Source organism: Neolamprologus multifasciatus, chromosome 3 (genome assembly GCF_963576455.1).
Source record: "Neolamprologus multifasciatus chromosome 3, fNeoMul1.2, whole genome shotgun sequence".
Taxonomy (NCBI): domain Eukaryota; kingdom Metazoa; phylum Chordata; class Actinopteri; order Cichliformes; family Cichlidae; genus Neolamprologus; species Neolamprologus multifasciatus.
The window spans coordinates 21989247-22006409 of record NC_140441.1 but is presented as its reverse complement, the minus strand read 5'-3'; the positions used below and the strand labels follow the sequence as shown (position 1 = coordinate 22006409).

The following is a 17163-nucleotide window of genomic DNA, read 5'->3' as shown; positions in this document are numbered from 1 at the left end:
AAGAAAGCCTCCTTTAACACTTTTTCCGTCCTCTTAAAAAAGACACCCGCACTCAGGCTGCTGTCCTGTTATGGCAGCTATACGTTGCTGTAGGTGCCATATTTGCAGCTGCGAGAGCGCGCTGTGCAAACACAAGTCCAGTTTGCAACAAAAACGCCATAAACTCACACACACAACCTACTGATGTGTTTCTGCTGTGTTTTGCACTTTGTCCTCACTCCACTTCCTCTTTGCGTCTAGCATCCCCAGCAAAAGTTTAAACTGAACTTGGCACCGCTGTTGTGGCTTTGCCTCCCCCCTCACTTCGTCGCAATCTCACTTCACAGCCGTGAAAAGTTGTTGAAAAGGAAAAAAAATAGTCCCTTGCTTTTTTATTGGTGGGGTTCTTGGACGTGCAGGACTTGCAAAATGTTAACAGTTTTTAAAAAGCAGAGGTCTGCGGGGGTAATGAGGTCGCCCTGAAGGACTGGCACACACGCTAGCATGGACTCTCCTCTTGGCCGGAGGCTATGTATAAATCTGATAGCAGTTTGGGGAGACGATGCAGTCACAGAGCCGGGCGAGTGTGTGAAATCGCGGCGAGAGGCACAAACTGCCTGGTTGTCGCTGTGATAGGTCAGGACAGGACAGCACTGCCCCGCATGCTGCTCGTTTTCTTGCAAAAGGTGCCTATACTGCGTTCAGCTCCGGAGGACCTGCTCGATCGTTACCCGTATTAAACGTCTATTATCGGGCATGTTTGGCGCCTCGGAGCTGGGTGTTAGTGTGTCTGTGTCTCATTCTGATTCTTAACCGCCCCCTTTCGCAGCAGCAGCAACAACATACAAATATCGATCGCGTCAGGCGATGATTGAGTAAATGACATTCTGGAAGTTTCTGTGGCAGTGAACTTGCACCGGGGGGGGCAGTTAAAGTGAAGGGTGCAGAGAGTGGAGGCTGGTTAACCACACTGCAACAGTGGAGATCAGATGCACGGCTGAAAGCTGCCGTCGTGGGCTGTACTGTGAGCTCTGGTTTGGATGTGACTGAAGCACAGAGTTAAAAGTCAGCTCGGAGCTCCGAGTGTCAGGACGGCAGCCTGCGCAAATCATCCCACTGCGCTCTTTTTTGTACTTAATTAGCTCGAGGGCTCCGTGGACCTGCTGTCACGCAGTGCGAGACAGATAAATTAGTGTCGAGGCCTCCCGGCGGGAGGACCTTAACCCCATCGCGACCTTGTTTCCAGCAGCGGTCACAGCGGTGGTCTGGGGGCCTGAGCGGGAGAGAAGTCGTTCCAGTTCACCGCTCCAGCGGCCTCTGAATCACCGAGCCCCGCGTGCGTGTCGCTGCCGCCCCCGGCGTGCGTTCGGCGGCTGAACGCTGCACGCAGACGCGGGAAGTGGGGTTGACTGGTGGACGGGGTGGGAGTGAGGAGGAGGAGGTGAGGGGATGGCTGTTGCTGCTGCTGCTGGTGGTGGTGGGGGGGGAGCGCGCACCAACAAAGGCAGGCAGACAATAAAAACCGACAAATCGCAGCCTGTGAAACGGGACGAGCGGCTGGCGGAGACCGCAGCCCATATTTTGGTTATGCTTCAACGCTTTGCTGCTTTCTCCGTGAAGCCCGGGCTGCTATCTTCCCTCGTCTTCCTGTGTTTCTCTTGTCATTTCCAAGCCAGGTCGGCCTGCAGGTTAAATTGCTTTCTTCCCCCGTGGCTGCGATGATTCCCACGTAAAATCGGGAATAACTGGCCTGACATTTTCAGGTCTTATGCCACATAATGTCAGCTGGGTTCAGTTGCTGCACAGTGGCTCAGACCCCTCTGAGCTGTCTGAGGTTTTCAGACTATTTCTTCCCTGAAATAAAAGTTTTATAAATTTAAATCCTCCCTCAACTCATCAGGATGTATCCATTGGTTATCAGCAACAACCCCACCACCACCACTTCCTCCCCCAGGGCTCTTTTTTTTCTATTTTTTTTTTTTTTTTAACAAGGGTAATGATCACTCTTTGCATTGCCATAAACCAATTACATCCCCAGGCTGCAGCAACCGGCTGTCAAATCTACTTAGAGCGCTCTGACAAACTATCTAATTTAGCATGTGTCAAAATTCAGACAAGGTCAGAGGTCAGCAATGCCACTGTGTGGCTATCGTGCAGCTTTTGTCATGTGTAATTATGTTCAGCTGGGATTAGCGGGCTTGTCGGGGAGCGTTTTGAGAAGATTAATGTTCAGCTGATTCTGATAGCTGTCTTTTCTTCCACGCTTTCTTAACCCTCTTTCTCTCTTCCTCCTCAGAGGAAGAGGCAGAGCTATCAGACAGAGAGGTCCCGTTGAGGAAGAAAGGCCGGCCGAAGAAGAAGAAGGACACAAAAAAGAAAGACAAGGAAGGGAAACCTGTCAAAGCAAAAAAACGCAAGAAGATCGTGAGTTTCCTGGGCCTGTGGATTTTGGAAGTTTGACGTCCACATTACAGCGTCTTAACTGCTCTTCTTCCTTTTTTGTTTTTCATCTCTCGCTGCATGCACAGGACAGTGATGTAGAGAGAGACTCGGATAGAGAAAGAGTCTACGGCGAGAACTCGGACAGCATTGCCAGCGACTATGGATCTGGTGAGAAAAAGAAAAAGAAGAAACATAAAGAAAGGAAAGAGAAGAAAACCAAGAAAAAGAAAAAAGACGATGGGGATCGAGACAGCAGTCAGGAGGAAACAACGAAGGTAAAGACGTTTTTGCTTGACTCCCAAAAACCCCAACAGTGATCAACAGTGACGAGTCCACCCTTGTTCACGGTCTGATGCTCTGCTTTCTTCTCAGCAACCGTTAGAACAGAAGACCTCGGCCCAGCTGGCGAGGGAGTGGGGCCTGGAGGATGTCGATCACATCTTCACAGAGGAGGACTACAGGGAGCTCACCAACTACAAAGCCTTCAGCCAGTTCATGAGGTACGGCCTCCTCTCTGTTCTCGGTGGGTGGGTGACATCAAGACAGCTAAACCTTCCCCAATAGGCTCCTCAGATTAGGTTTACTGGATGGTTAAATAGGTTCAGACCACTCACTTCTGATGAGCTGTCGTCAGGTGGAAAAAAGGTGCTCGACATTCGAATTTCTCTCGCTTTTCAGGGTAAAAGACGAGTAAGAGTGCTGACGTCCTGTGGGAACGTTTGTCTGGAAATGTCCTGTCATTACGCCTGTATTTAAAAGACATTAGCTCCCCACACTCGCTGTGACTTTGCACTGCAGGGGTGCAGTTTGGAAATCTTTTGATTCTAACTTCTGTTTGAGTAGCAGAGTGGAGTCAGATCCCCGTTAGCCGATCTGATGGGAGTGGAAGTGCTGCTGCTAACCATGTGGATGTTGACAGTGCGCTTATGGCTTGTTGTCAAAGGAGCTTGCAAAGAAAAGCATCTGGACTTCTTTAAGTTGCTTGAAGACGTTTCACCTCTCATCCGAGAAGCTTCTTCAAGCAACTTAAAGAAGTCCAGGCGCTTTTCTTTGCAAGCTCCTTTGACTACGATGACCTGGATGACTGAGAACCTTCACAGAGTTATGGCTTGTTGTTTTTATTCTTTACTCCACCACAGTGTCTACATCTGCTGGTAAGCTTACTGTAACTGCTCAGCTCATGTGACAAGGCTGGTTAGGAGAGTGAGGATTCCTCGGCTTGGCAGGCTAACGTTTACAGAGTTCAGGTGCTTGAGGGTCTTGATCCCGAGCAGCTGTGGTGATACGGGTGCCCACCTGGTCTGTTGTGGTGATGACAGAACTGAGCCTCTTGGCAAAGTTCTTACCTGGCGTCTAGCTGACAGACAGAAAGTAGCTATCTGTGAAATATTTCTAAACTCGAGGAGAAGCTTGTTCATCTTGGAGATGCTCTGAGTTAAGGTGCCTCATGGCTTTCGTGGTGAGGTGTGTTTTGGGCTTGGTGACCTCAGGCCTGATCCAAGATGTCTTGAAGACATTGTATGTTATGACTGAAATGCTTCATTATGGTCCCTAATCTGTAGGCGGTGGCTAGAGACAGAGAGAGGGGAGATCTAGTCAACTCTGTTTGACTTTTGCCCCGTGGGACAAAGACCCAAATAAGCAGTAGAACAGATGGTTAGATACAATAGAAACATCAATAAATGTCCATATATGGTTGATTCTACAACACATGCAAATGAAACGGTTTCATTGAAAGGAATTGAACTTATTAATACCAAACAAACCTTAATAATAATAATAATGATGTCAAAATGATTTGATACTTTTTGGTGACACTGCTTCCTCCTTAATGAAGAAGACATCCTGTTAAGTGTCTGTTAGCACAGACGCCAGTAGCCTGGGTTGACTACTATTACTTGTTTCTGTCCCCCTGTGGCAGCTGTGTCTTTATCATCCCAGCTTTGTATAAATGAGACAGCAGCCCCCGTGTTACATGTAACACTGTGTCAGCAGCAGCCTGAGCCTCGGTCTCTGGGGCTGACTCATACCTGCTTTGACTCTGATAAGTAATGTGTAATGCCCAGCGCCTGTTCAGCCAAATTGTCTGCAGCTGGTAGGAAAGCTAATTGACAAATGAACCTGGTGATTGGCTCTCTTGATGGAGGTGAAAATTTCTTAATTTTGGTAATGTGGTTTCACTCTCACAACACTCTCTTAGGCCGATGATCGCCAAGAAGAACCCTAAGATCCCCATGTCAAAGATGATGACCATCCTGGGGGTCAAGTGGAGGGAGTTTAGCTCTAACAACCCCTTCAAGGGCAACGCTGCAGCTGTGGCGGCGGCGGCTGCTGCCGCTGCCATCGCTGTTGCCGAGCAGGTCTCTGCAGCGACCGCCTCACCTGAACCGCCACCTCAGCCTCCACCTGTTAGAAAAGCCAAGACAAAAGAGGGCAAAGGTCTGTCGTCTTCCCATTCCTGTACTAGGACCAGGACAATGAGATGTTTTAGAGGCACATGATGAACACAGCAGATGTTGACCGATGTTAGGTTTACAGAACTGCGCAAAAATGTTGAGCCACCCCTCATTTCTTTAGATTTTGTTTCCAAGGAGCCAGACTTTTATGTAAATGTTTTTAAGTGGTCTAGAGCAATAGTTGTCCAGACTTTCTGAAATTATTTCAAAATCTTTCTTTGGAAACTCATTTTTACTTTAATCCTAGTTTGTTTGTACTACTTAACACTGAGCTGTGGATCATCAAGCTTAAAAAAGGCACCTAACTGGAGTGACACCTAATTGGTGTCAGCTGTCTGTCAAGAAGCCATTTTTAAAGAAGGGAAGCAGGGAGAAAAGACTGGGGTATGTCAAATTACACAAGAACTGGACTGAAAGTCAGTGAAACAGGTCTAATGGAGTGATGAATCCAAATTTGAAAATATTGAGTCAAATCACCGTTGATATACAGAGAGGAGGTCAGGAGAGAGGTATACCAGTGAGTGTCTACAGCCATTGTTATAAACAGGCTGGAGGCACTGTCATGGTTTAAAGCTGCATTTCACCCAGTGGTGTCAGAGATCTTGTCAAAATGAGTGGAATTATGAACGTAGATGATCCATTAGATCATGCAATACCTGCAAAGCATCTGATTGGCAGCAGCTTCATTTTTCAGCATGACAATGATCCAAAAAACGCTGCCAATGTTGTAAAATCATACCTGGATAGAAAAACACACAGTGGAACTCTATCAGTCATGGATTGGCCTCCTCTGAGCTCGGACCTCAACATTATTGAAGCAGTGTGGGATCATTTTGACAGAGAACAGAACAAAAGGCAGAAACATCCAAAGAAGAGCTTTGAATGTCCTTCAAGAAGCCTGGAGAACTATTCCTGAAGACTGCTTAAAGAAATTGCAGGAAAGCTGACTAAGAGAGTTTAAGAATAAAGGTGGTCAAACGAAATATTGACTTTCAAACTGAATAGAAATATATTTCCATTTATGTTTGCACGTTTCAACTAACTGCTGCACCTGTTTCCCCTTTTCCTAGCAAAATCTAAGGGTATGAGGGGTGGCTCGAGACTTTTGCACATGTGCTGTACATGCTAATGCAGAGCAGTAAACTAATGCTAACATCTCATTTACCTCTATCCCTTTTCTGATACAGCTTCTTTGTTATGCTGTCTATCCAGGTCCGGGTTACAAGAAGCGCAGTAAAAGTCCTCGAGTTCCAGACAAGAAAAAGGCTTCAGCCGTAGCCAAAGCTAAAAAGATGGCACCCATCCGTATTAAATTATCACCTATCAGTGCCAAGAGGAAGAAGAGCTGCTCGGTGAGTCTGAAGTTTAGAGTATTCGTGAAACACTGAATCGGTGGAAGTTAAAAACAGCGTCGCTCCCTGTTGTTTTCCGCTGTTTCTTGTTACCTGTCTCTCCTCCCTTCACTCACTGCCCCCGTGCTTTCTCGTGCTCTGCTAGAGCGAGGATATGGATGAGGACGAGTCTGAGCAGGAGGACTCCAGCGTTCACAGCTCCTCAGTTCGCTCTGACAGCTCTGGCCGAGTGAAGAAGAACAAGCGCGGACGGCCTGCCAAGAAGAAGAAGAAAAGTAAGCGCGGCCTGCTTGTTATACGTACGGCACATAATTATAAATGATGTACAGCCTCTCTGTCCACATCCATCTTACAGCTCCACTGTTAAGTTTACTTTGGCTTATTGGAATCCAAAGGAATAATGCAGCTCAACTCTTCTGGTTCAGACAGTAATCTTCTTTCTTTGCTGATAAAAGTGTATTTAAAAGGATGAACCTGAGCTGGGAAACAGTATTAACAGCAGTGGAGCGATCACTGAACTGTGTGAGGGATGAGATAGGCAGAGGATGAAGGTGCTTCCAGCTGCAGATGAATACAGCTACAGTCTGTATACTCTTGGAGTATATTTTTAGCAGCTATTTAACAAAACATTCATATTACTGGAGCTTGGTTAAAATGGAGACAGCGTGCAGATTTTCACCTTTTATTCAAAGGAGTTGAACAAAAATACTGCACAAAGTGAATAATTCGACTTTTTATAGTCTCCTATTTATAACACAAAACTGGAGATGCATAAACATAAAACATTTAAAAAAATCAAAAATAAAATGTTGATTTTCAGTAGTCTGGAGTGCATGGACATCCCCAAACAATAGCTTCCTCCTTCCACCTGCTTAATGCAGCTGTCTTTAGTTACTTGTTAATGTGTCTCTCTGTCTTCAGTTGTGTGTTCAGGATGAGAAATGCGTGCTCGATCGGGTTGCGATCAGGTGATTGGCTCTGCCATTCCAGATGATTCCACTTAACCTTCAATAAGCTCTGTTCGCTTCAGAATTAATGTGGCTGCTTCTGTTTTCTGTCCCATCATCAATAAACAATAGTGCCCAGTGTCACTGGAAGCTGCGGGTAACCATTCGTCACACTGCCTTTACCCCGTTTCACAGATTATGTTGATTATGAGCAGAAGGAGCAGCCTTCATAATTCTTTCTTCTGTTATTGTGGGGCAGATTAGTGTGTCCAAAAATGCTGTTCCTGAGCTGCTCGAAAGGGTTTTTTAGACATAATTTGGTCAAATCTAATCTGAGCCTTTGCATATTCTGGGATAGCTTATGTTTTATTGTTTGTTTGTTTGTTTTTCATTAAATCTGTTCTCAAGTTAAGATATGCTTACTTCCTGATATGTTTTCTCAGTTGGATGTTGTGAACAGACATTTCTTTACCATAGAAAGGATCCTATGATCATCCACAACTGTTGTCTTTCCTGGACGTCCAGGTCTCCTTATGTAGCGGAGCTCAGATGCTTAGGCAACCATCTATTGTATTTAGCAGTCCCTCATATTATTATCTCCCATTTAGTAGTTTCTTAAACTGCCAAAATTGATATAAGTTTGACTCTAATCTTGAAGTTGAACTTGTTTCGCTTGCGCTGATCACATGCTGTGAGTTCACATCAACAGCTTACAAATGCAACTATTGGAATAAAGAAAGACCTTTTACATGTTTAGTTAGTGAAGAAATAACATAAAAATATAACACATGCCTTTTTCATAGACAGGTGTGTTTTGTGTGTGTGAATTACACTGAGGCCATGGAAAGAAGGCACTGTGTATAAAAATGACTTCAGTTTCTCAGTGATGAATGCACTATTTTGTTCAACTCCCCAAATGCAAACTGAGACTCTGCACTTAATCCAAACTCATTACACGTGCATCCATAGGCTAAATCTGACTGTTGTCACGTCTGATAGCGTGATTTCATTTTGCCAAGAAGGCCAAAACTTGATCATTTGCAAACCTTCTGCATTACAAGCGTGCAGATGTTCTGCAAATCCGAGCAGCTTTGAGTGTTTCACTTGCGTTTTTCAGTTTTTCTTTTAGTTCTGAAAAAGTTCAAACATGCAGCACGTACCTAAAACTTCACCCCGTGTTCTTAAAAGCGTCACGCACATCTCTCACATTTGACTGCACTTGTTTTAAGTTACACATGAAACTGCATGGTTATAGTTGGAAGTTAAAAATGAGCAGTTCAGTTATTTGGGGTGAAAAACACAGAAATGGTTTGTGACCTTTTGTCAGTGCTTGTCAACTCGCCCTTTGCTTACTATCTCCCTTCCCAGGTGAAGAGGAAGGGGATGGCTACGAGACCGATCACCAGGACTACTGTGAGGTGTGTCAGCAGGGCGGGGAGATCATCCTGTGCGACACCTGTCCTCGAGCGTACCACCTCGTCTGCCTTGAGCCTGAGCTGGACAAGGCTCCCGAGGGCAAGTGGAGCTGTCCCCATTGTGTAAGTACATCTGCTCCTGTTTTTTATTTTCCCGTCTCCTTTGCATCGTTTTTATTCCACAACTTATCTCCGAGCTGTGTGCCTACCTGAGCAGCAAAAACACCTGTTATTGTTAGTTAAAGCTTGTTTTCATTTGCTTGGAGGATCAGATGAGTAGAAACCCTTTAAGCTTATCAGAAATCTGAGCGGGGAAGTGGCTACGTGCAGACATCCTGCCTCAACAAAAAACTGTCGCCAAATGTGGGTGTAATCTATTCAGCAATGGCACAAATATTGCTCAGTGCTAATTTCTAGATGCTGTGAAGTCTTGGTATCAGATCTCTGAGATTAGTCAGTTAAGGTGCTGTGAAACTGCTCACTAAATTGCTGCATTAAATCCACTGTGTAGAATTTTATGTGATTGTTTCGACTGGTTCAGCTTTTTAGTTTCTTTATGAGTCACTTGTTTTTATCTGTAGGGATGACCTGGTATTGATATCGAAAATGTGAACAAAGTGAGCGATACTTGCGCTTAAATGTCATTTAGCTAACTGACTGGAGAAGCGGAGAAAAACAGGGAAAGGGCATGCACTGGTGACAAACAGGAAGCTGAAAAGAAGCTTTTTACCTGCTGTTTATTCAGAGCAAGTGTCAGGTTTATCTGAGTCAAGTATCCTTGAATACCAAGAAGTGGTAGACTGGCTTCAAATTTGAAGGAGAGCTGTATCAAAGCAGTATAACTGTCACACTCAAGGTGTTTGTTGATGTGCTAGTGAGATACTTACACTTTGAAAGGGTTGGGGATTTTTTCTGGTCCTTTTTTTTTGGAATTTTTTGACTCCCCCGAGTAGGTGCTATAGCACAGTCAAAATTTCCACTTCATTAATCGCGAACATTTCGACAATCAAATCAAATGCCATGTTGTAAATATGTATGCATTATTCAAAAAGCAATGATTTGTAATGCCGTGTAACCATTCTGCAGTTTGAAAGTCACTGGTTCTTGCAAATAAACAATTTCATTTTCTCATTTTATTCTGCACAGCAAGGCGGAAAGCTCCTTGCTTTCCTCCGGAGTGTTAGCTCCCTATATTCAATTCCAATTCAATTCAATTTTATTTATATAGCGCCAAATCACAACAAATGTCGCCTCAAGGCGCTTCATAGATACAGAGAAAAGCCCAACAATCATATGACCCCCTATGAGCAAGCACTTTGGCGACAGTGGGAAGGAAAAACTCCCTTTTAACAGGAAGAAACCTCCGGCAGAACCAGGCTCAGGGAGGGGCGGCCATCTGCTGCGACCGGTTGGGGTGAGAGAAGGAAGACAGGATAAAGACATGCTGTGGAAGAGAGACAGAGATTAATAACAGATACGATTCAATACAGAGAGGTCTGTTAATACATAGTGAGTGAGAAAGGTGACTGGAAAGGAAAAACTCAATGCATCATGGGAATCCCCCGGCAGCCTACATCTATTGCAGCATAACTAAGGGAGGATTCAGGGTCACCTGGTCCAGCCCTAACTATATGCTTTAGCAAAAAGGAAGGTTTTAAGCCTAATCTTAAAAGTAGAGATAGTGTCTGTCTCCTGAATCCAAACTGGAAGCTGGTTCCACAGAAGAGGGGCCTGAAAACTGAAGGCTCTCCCTCCCATTCTACTTTTAAATACTCTAGGAACAACAAGTAGGCCTGCAGAGCGGGAGCGAAGTGCTCTAATAGGGTGATATGGTACTACAAGGTCATTAAGATAAGATGGGGCCTGATTATTTAAGACCTTGTATGTGAGGAGCAGGATTTTGAATTCAATTCTGGATTTAACAGGAAGCCAATGAAGGGAAGCCAAAACAGGAGAAATATGCTCTCTCCTTCTAGTCCCTGTCAGTACTCTTGCTGCAGCATTTTGGATTAACTGAAGGCTTTTCAGTGAGTTTTTTGGACATCCTGATAATAATGAATTGCAGTAGTCTAGCCTGGAAGTAATAAATGCATGAACTAGTTTTTCAGCGTCACTCTGAGACAGGATATTTCTAATTTTAGAGATGTTGCGCAAATGGAAGAACGCAGTCTTACATATTTGTTTAATATGTGCGTTGAAGGACATATCCTGGTCAAAAATGACTCCAAGGTTCCTCACAGTGTTACTGGAGGCCAAGGTAATGCCATCCAGAGTAAGAATCTGGTTAGATACCATATTTCTAAGCTTTTCAGCGCCGAGTACAATGACCTCAGTTTTATCTGAGTTAAGAAGCAGAAAGTTAGTGGCCAACCAAGTCTTTATGTCTTTAAGACATTCCTGCAGTTTAACTAATTGGTGTGTGTTATCTGGCTTCATGGACAGATAGAGCTGGGTGTCATCTGCATAGCAGTGAAAATGTATGCTATGTCTTCTAATGATGCTGCCTAGGGGAAGCATGTATAATGTAAACAGAATTGGTCCTAGCACCGAACCCTGTGGAACTCCATAATTAACCTCAGTGTGTGAAGAGGACTCTCCATTTACATGCACAAATTGGAGTCTATTAGATAGATATGATACAAACCACTGCAGTGCAATACGTGTAATACCTACAGCATGTTCTAATCGCTCTAATAGAATATTATGGTCAACAGTATCGAATGCTGCACTAAGGTCAAGAAGGACAAGCACAGAGATGAGTCCACTGTCAGAGGCCATAAGAAGATCATTTGTAACCTTCAATAAAGCTGTTTCTGTGCTGTGATGAACTCTGAAACCCGACTGAAACTCTTCAAATAAACCATTCCTCTGCAGATGATCTGTTAGCTGTTTGACAACTACTCTTTCAAGGATTTTTGATATGAAAGGAAGGTTGGAGATTGGCCTATAATTAGCTAAGACTGCTGGGTCTAGAGATGGCTTTTTGAGTAAAGGTTTAACTGCAGCCATCTTGAAGGCCTGTGGTACATAGCCGATTATTAGAGATAGGTTGATCATATATAAGATCGAAGAATTAATCAATGGCAGGACTTCTTTGAGCAGTTTTGTAGGAATGGGGTCTAAAAGACACGTTGATGGTTTGGAGGAAGTAATTATTGAAGTTAACTCAGAAAGATCGATTGGAAAAAAAGAGTCTAACTTAACATCAATGGAACTAAGAGTAGCTGTAGATAATATTACATCTGTGGGATGATTATTGGTAATTTTTTCTCTAATGATAAAAATTTTATTTGTGAAGAAGTTCATGAAGTCATCACTAGTTAACGTTAAAGGGATGGTTGGCTCAACAGAGCTCTGACTTTTTGTCAGCCTGGCTACAGTGCTGAAGAGAAACCTGGGGTTGTTCTTATTTTCTTCAATCAGTGATGAGTAGTAAGCTGTTCTGGCTTTGCGGAGGGCTTTCTTATAAAGCAACAAACTATTTCTCCAGGCTAAATGATGATCCTCTAAATTTGTGACACGCCATTTCCTCTCCAGATTACGAGTCATCTGCTTTAGGGTACGTGTTTGAGAATTATACCACGGGGTCAGGTACTTCTGATTAGAGACCTTAGTTTTCACTGGCAACTACTGTACTATATGTCACCAGGCTACATTTACAAATTGGCAAATGCCAGTTTTAATATCGTACAGTAGTTGCCAAAGCTGTGTTTTATATAAGATTGGGTCTGTAGTGACTGAGATAGCAGACATTTACTTTAACAGTCAGTGTTGCACAGGGATAGTAGACCCCAAATATGGGTTACATACTGCAGCTGTTACATAAATCAGGTATTTCTTTTTTTAACCTTTATTCACCCAGAATAGGCTCACTTGGAGCAGTGATCTATTTTTCACAAACTCCATCCTTCACAGTCACAGAGGCCTACTTAAAACAGCACCTGAGCAGCTCCAGCAAAGGTCCTTCTCCCTCTTATCTTATGTCTCACAATCACATTCCCACTTAAGGCTAAAAGAGTCAATGGGAGCCAGGACTCTCAGTGCAATGAACAGCTGGCAACATTAGCAGCTCGATTTTTTTCTGTGAGTCATTAATATGTAACCACAAAATTCTCAATAAGCATCTTGTGGTTGTTAAAAGCTCCTTTTACTTCATGTGTTCAGGATGTTCCTCAGTTTAACAGTTTTGTTTTCTCTCGCTTTCTTCCAGGAAAAAGAGGGAATCCAGTGGGAAGCAAAAGACGAAGACTTTGAGGATTTTGAGGAGGACAGCGAGGACAGAGTGATATCAGAGGTCGGGGTGAGGGTCGCCACTGGGGCGGAGGAGGAAGATGACGACCACATGGAGTTCTGTCGGGTGTGTAAAGACGGAGGTGAGCTGCTGTGCTGCGACACCTGTACGTCTTCCTACCACATCCACTGTCTGAACCCGCCGTTGCCGGAGATTCCCAACGGAGAGTGGCTGTGTCCACGATGCACGGTCAGTTGATGCTCTTGTCACAATATTTCTTTGATCTATACCTCACAGATTTCCATCTTCTCGCTTAAATAAACTGCCAGATGTGGTTTTAAGAATGCATTTTTGCTCCAGTGTCCGCCAATCAAGGGACGTGTCCAGAAGATCCTCCACTGGCGATGGGGTGAGCCTCCACCTCCCATTCCTGTTCCACCCTCTCCCGACGCTCCACCCGACGCCCCACCACCGCCACCAATGAAAGGCAGGGCAGAGAGAGAGTTCTTTGTAAAGCTGACCGGACAGTCCTACTGGCACTGCACCTGGATCACTGAGCTGCAGGTGAGTCTGAAAGTCACAACCACAAATAATGGCAAGTCTGTTTTCTAGGGATTCCCCCTCTTCAGTCCAAATATTTCTTCTTCTTTTTTAGCCACACACATGTGTCAGAGTAATGGACCAGACAGCACACATCTGTCTTTTTAATCAAACTCCTGCAGCCCAATTTACATCCCTTTGACAACATGCTGTAGCAAAATTATAAATAAAGTAATTAAATTAAATTCACACTATTGATCCCTATCAAATAACTGATAATTCTTATACACACACTGGGCATCAGGTATACCAGTACAAAAATATCTAAAAAGTCAACACATGGCAGCAACTCTATGCCTTTAGACACATAGACATGATCGAAACCTGCTGAAGACGACACCAGGCGTCACGCCTGTCAGCTAAGCACATAAAACTGAGGCCTCGGTTTATACTCAAAAAAATCTGTTGTTGGATGAACACAATTTAATCATGGCACCTTTTTCCACGTGATTTATCCAAGTACAATAACCCATTTTTGACCATGTCAAACCAACACGTTTGGCATTTGGTGGTTTAATGTAATCAGATTATGTTGGATCAACGTAGTATACTTACATTGACTTGAAGTGATTTATTTAAGTATGTAAAGTGAAATTTGCTTTAATTCATTTTACACAAGTTAGGAAAACACAATGAAATCTTGTTGTTTGAACAACTACTTTGTCAATCAAGGCAATTACTGCTAGTCTTGCTTAATGAACCAATATGGGGGTTGATGATTTCATAGAGACAAACAACCATTTCCACTTACATTCATGGGTAATTTAGAATCACCAATTAACCTAGCTCTAATTACACACTGCAAACCAGCCAGATTGTGGATTTGAACCCAGGCCCTTCTTGCTGTGAGGCAACAGCACTAACCATCACACCACCAAGCTGTCAATCCAGGCTTAACCAAAGTAGGAAAGCTATGATTATAAGGCTTAATGCAGACTTTTCTGTACGTTTTTGTCCTTGACAGGTTAAACCACAATAAATAGCGATAGCATACACGTGGTGTGGGTGTAATTGTCTGCCTCTTAAAACTCCTGCGATTTTCCTGCAGTTTGACATCTAATGTGATCTTGTGAATTTCGTGAGTCCAGGCAACTAACCACTCTCACTAGATTGTATCATGTCATCTCAACGAGAACAAACTAAGTTGCTGAATTTCTTGCAGATGCTGCATGATTTAATTACGTTCACCATAGAAACATGAAATTATTTAGTTCCAATTACAAGTTTGAATCTTGTACATGTAGCAACCACCCAATTTCATTTTTTTGAGTGTACACAGACTCATCACTACTTCACACACAGGTGTCTTAAAGGGGACAGAATGGGCGCTATCAGGCGTTATCACTCACGAGTGCAGCGCATGCGATTATCTGTATAAGCAAATCCTCGACCCCAAGAATCTTAAACTGATCCTTGGAAGCTTTATTCACAGGGCGGTCCTACTGTTTACACATATTTTTTTAGCGACTGTTATTACAGCCAGAGATGGTATTTGTAAATGAACGTACATCACCATCACTAAAGATTATTATTCCTTTAAATTTCCATTCTACTTTAAAAACTGCACTCAGCATGTCATTTGCAGTGTTTACTCAGCATTTTTGTATTCACCAGATTTATGGAAAATACACAAAACAGCAAAAAATGCCTTCTACATTTTTTAGATAGTTCTCCTGTGTTGAGTCTCTAATGCTTCAGATTTAAAAGATCTAACAATGGAAATCAAACCATGGTTGAAATATAAACAACTGCTCTCCATAATTAGAATACAATTTATGACGAGGGTCACGTTTTTCCAAGTCTAAACAATGAAAAAAATGGTTTTGTAAACCACAAATCTAGGAAGTCCTCACCTGAAAAATGATCATCTGACCAACTAATGTCTTTGTCTCATCAGCTGGAGATCTTCCACTCGGTCATGTATAGAAACTACCAGAGGAAGACGGACATGGACGAGCCTCCCAGCTTGGACTACGGCTCGGGGGGAGAGGATGAGAACGGAGTAGGAAAGAGCGAGAAGAGGAGGGCCAAAGACCCCCAGTATGCCATCATGGAGGACAAATACTACAGATATGGCATCAAGCCCGAGTGGATGATGATCCACCGGATCATCAATCACAGGTAAAGAGCCGTGCACACAAGCATGCAGAGGTCAAGTTTGTGAAGGACCACTAACTGTGATCATGTGTCTCCCTGCTAGTGTGGATAAGAAGGGGATATACCACTACCTGGTCAAGTGGCGAGACCTCGCCTACGACCAGTGTACATGGGAGAGAGACGACATGGATATCCCCGACTTTGCAATTTACAAGGCCAGCTACTGGAAACACAGGTATTTGTTTTTAATGTGGTATTTCTCATTTATTAACCTCCTAAAACCTGCCGTCCACATATGTGGACATCACATTTTGGGTTGTCCAGACCACAGTACTAAATTTTGCATTACAAGGGCCTGATATGCACTTACGAGGACATTACACTAACACCTGAAATGTTTTGTGTTTCATGCTCTGAAATCTTTTACTTTTTTGACTTTGTTACAGGCATACGTCTTCCTGCAACTGTTAGCAGCACTTCAAATGAACCATATTGCTCAAAGGGGCACAACTGCTGTTTCTCATTTTGTTTTTGTATTCAGGAAAAATGCTGCTGTGTTCAGACACCAAAAATCAGATCACTGCTAGAGTGAACAGCTTAGTGTCAGCGATGTGGCAATAATTCTGCTGCTGTTTAATAGGGACGCCATAATGAAGGAGGACCCAGACAAACCCAGGAAGATAAGGAACAAGAACTCAGATGAGGGTGAAGATGAGTCTCCAGGCTCACCACTCACTGATGTGAGTAAACTGTGGCTTTGCCCTCAGTATTGTAAAGTCTGCAGCTGCTGTCTGCTGTTAGTCAGTCACTCTTTTTTGTTATAAAGTTATTAAATGTTTCTTATAAGAACTATCACATACTGCAATTCAGATTTACATTTTTTATATGCTATACTGTAAGGATTTAGATCCTTTTTAAAGCATCAGTAATTCCCTTTATTTTCGTGTTAAATTGTACACATTTAAGGATCTTTATTGTATAAAATCACACCACTGGTGAACTTACTTCGATTACTTTTACTAATAGTTTTACTAAAGCTGTCCGATGCACCATGGGAGAATAACCACACTTTCCAATATTTCTCATTTTGCATATCTGAACCTCTCTCTTGGTAATATTGCTCAAAACTGTCTTTGAAAATGTAGATTATTGAACAGTTTCTGATTCATAATCTCATAAATGGCCAGCGTGGAGAGGTTTGTAAATCTGATAACTCAGTAGGTTATATAGGAGTTTAAAATCTGTACCATAAGTGCATCTGCTAAAAATCTCGGACGAGTTCAAATCCCAGTGATTGCCTGGGATTTTTCAAATTTATACCACAAGCACAGGAAACACTATGAGGAGGCTGAATGGTAGCATTGGCGACCACCAGTATTTTTTTTATCATGTACAAATCTGTGCGCATTAAACCACAATAAGTCAAAATACAAACAAACAGACACAATTTGACCTTTCAGTCAAAACCTTTACAGAAAATAAACAAAGACTGATGAATGAATTTAGTTTTTCCTTGGTAATCCAGATGTTTTCAGGAAATGTAAAGGAATTTCCATCCATCCATTCGCTTCCGCTTATCCTTTATCAGGGTCATGGGGGAGCTGGAGCCTATCCCAGCTGTCTTAGGGCGAGAAGCGGGGTACA

At 43.2% G+C, this 17163-nt stretch overlaps 1 protein-coding gene across 5 annotated transcripts in view; it reads left to right on the top strand.

The window, feature by feature from the left end:
* chd3 (chromodomain helicase DNA binding protein 3) overlaps positions 1-17163 on the top strand; it is a 63851-nt gene that overhangs the window by 1103 nt on the left and 45585 nt on the right. For all 5 annotated transcript variants that reach the window (XR_014870376.1, XM_085138801.1, XM_085138792.1 and 2 more), the window contains exons 3-14: positions 2276-2403; positions 2508-2696; positions 2794-2921; positions 4622-4860; positions 6090-6229; positions 6375-6504; positions 8545-8714; positions 12802-13071; positions 13183-13386; positions 15320-15543; positions 15623-15754; positions 16160-16259. Coding sequence is in view for 4 of the 5 variants with exons in the window: in XM_085138801.1 (XP_084994927.1) it covers positions 2276-2403; positions 2508-2696; positions 2794-2921; positions 4622-4860; positions 6090-6229; positions 6375-6504; positions 8545-8714; positions 12802-13071; positions 13183-13386; positions 15320-15543; positions 15623-15754; positions 16160-16259 (2054 nt within the window). In the remaining variant the exon portion in view is untranslated. The remainder of the gene's footprint in view (positions 1-2275; positions 2404-2507; positions 2697-2793; positions 2922-4621; positions 4861-6089; positions 6230-6374; positions 6505-8544; positions 8715-12801; positions 13072-13182; positions 13387-15319; positions 15544-15622; positions 15755-16159; positions 16260-17163) is intronic.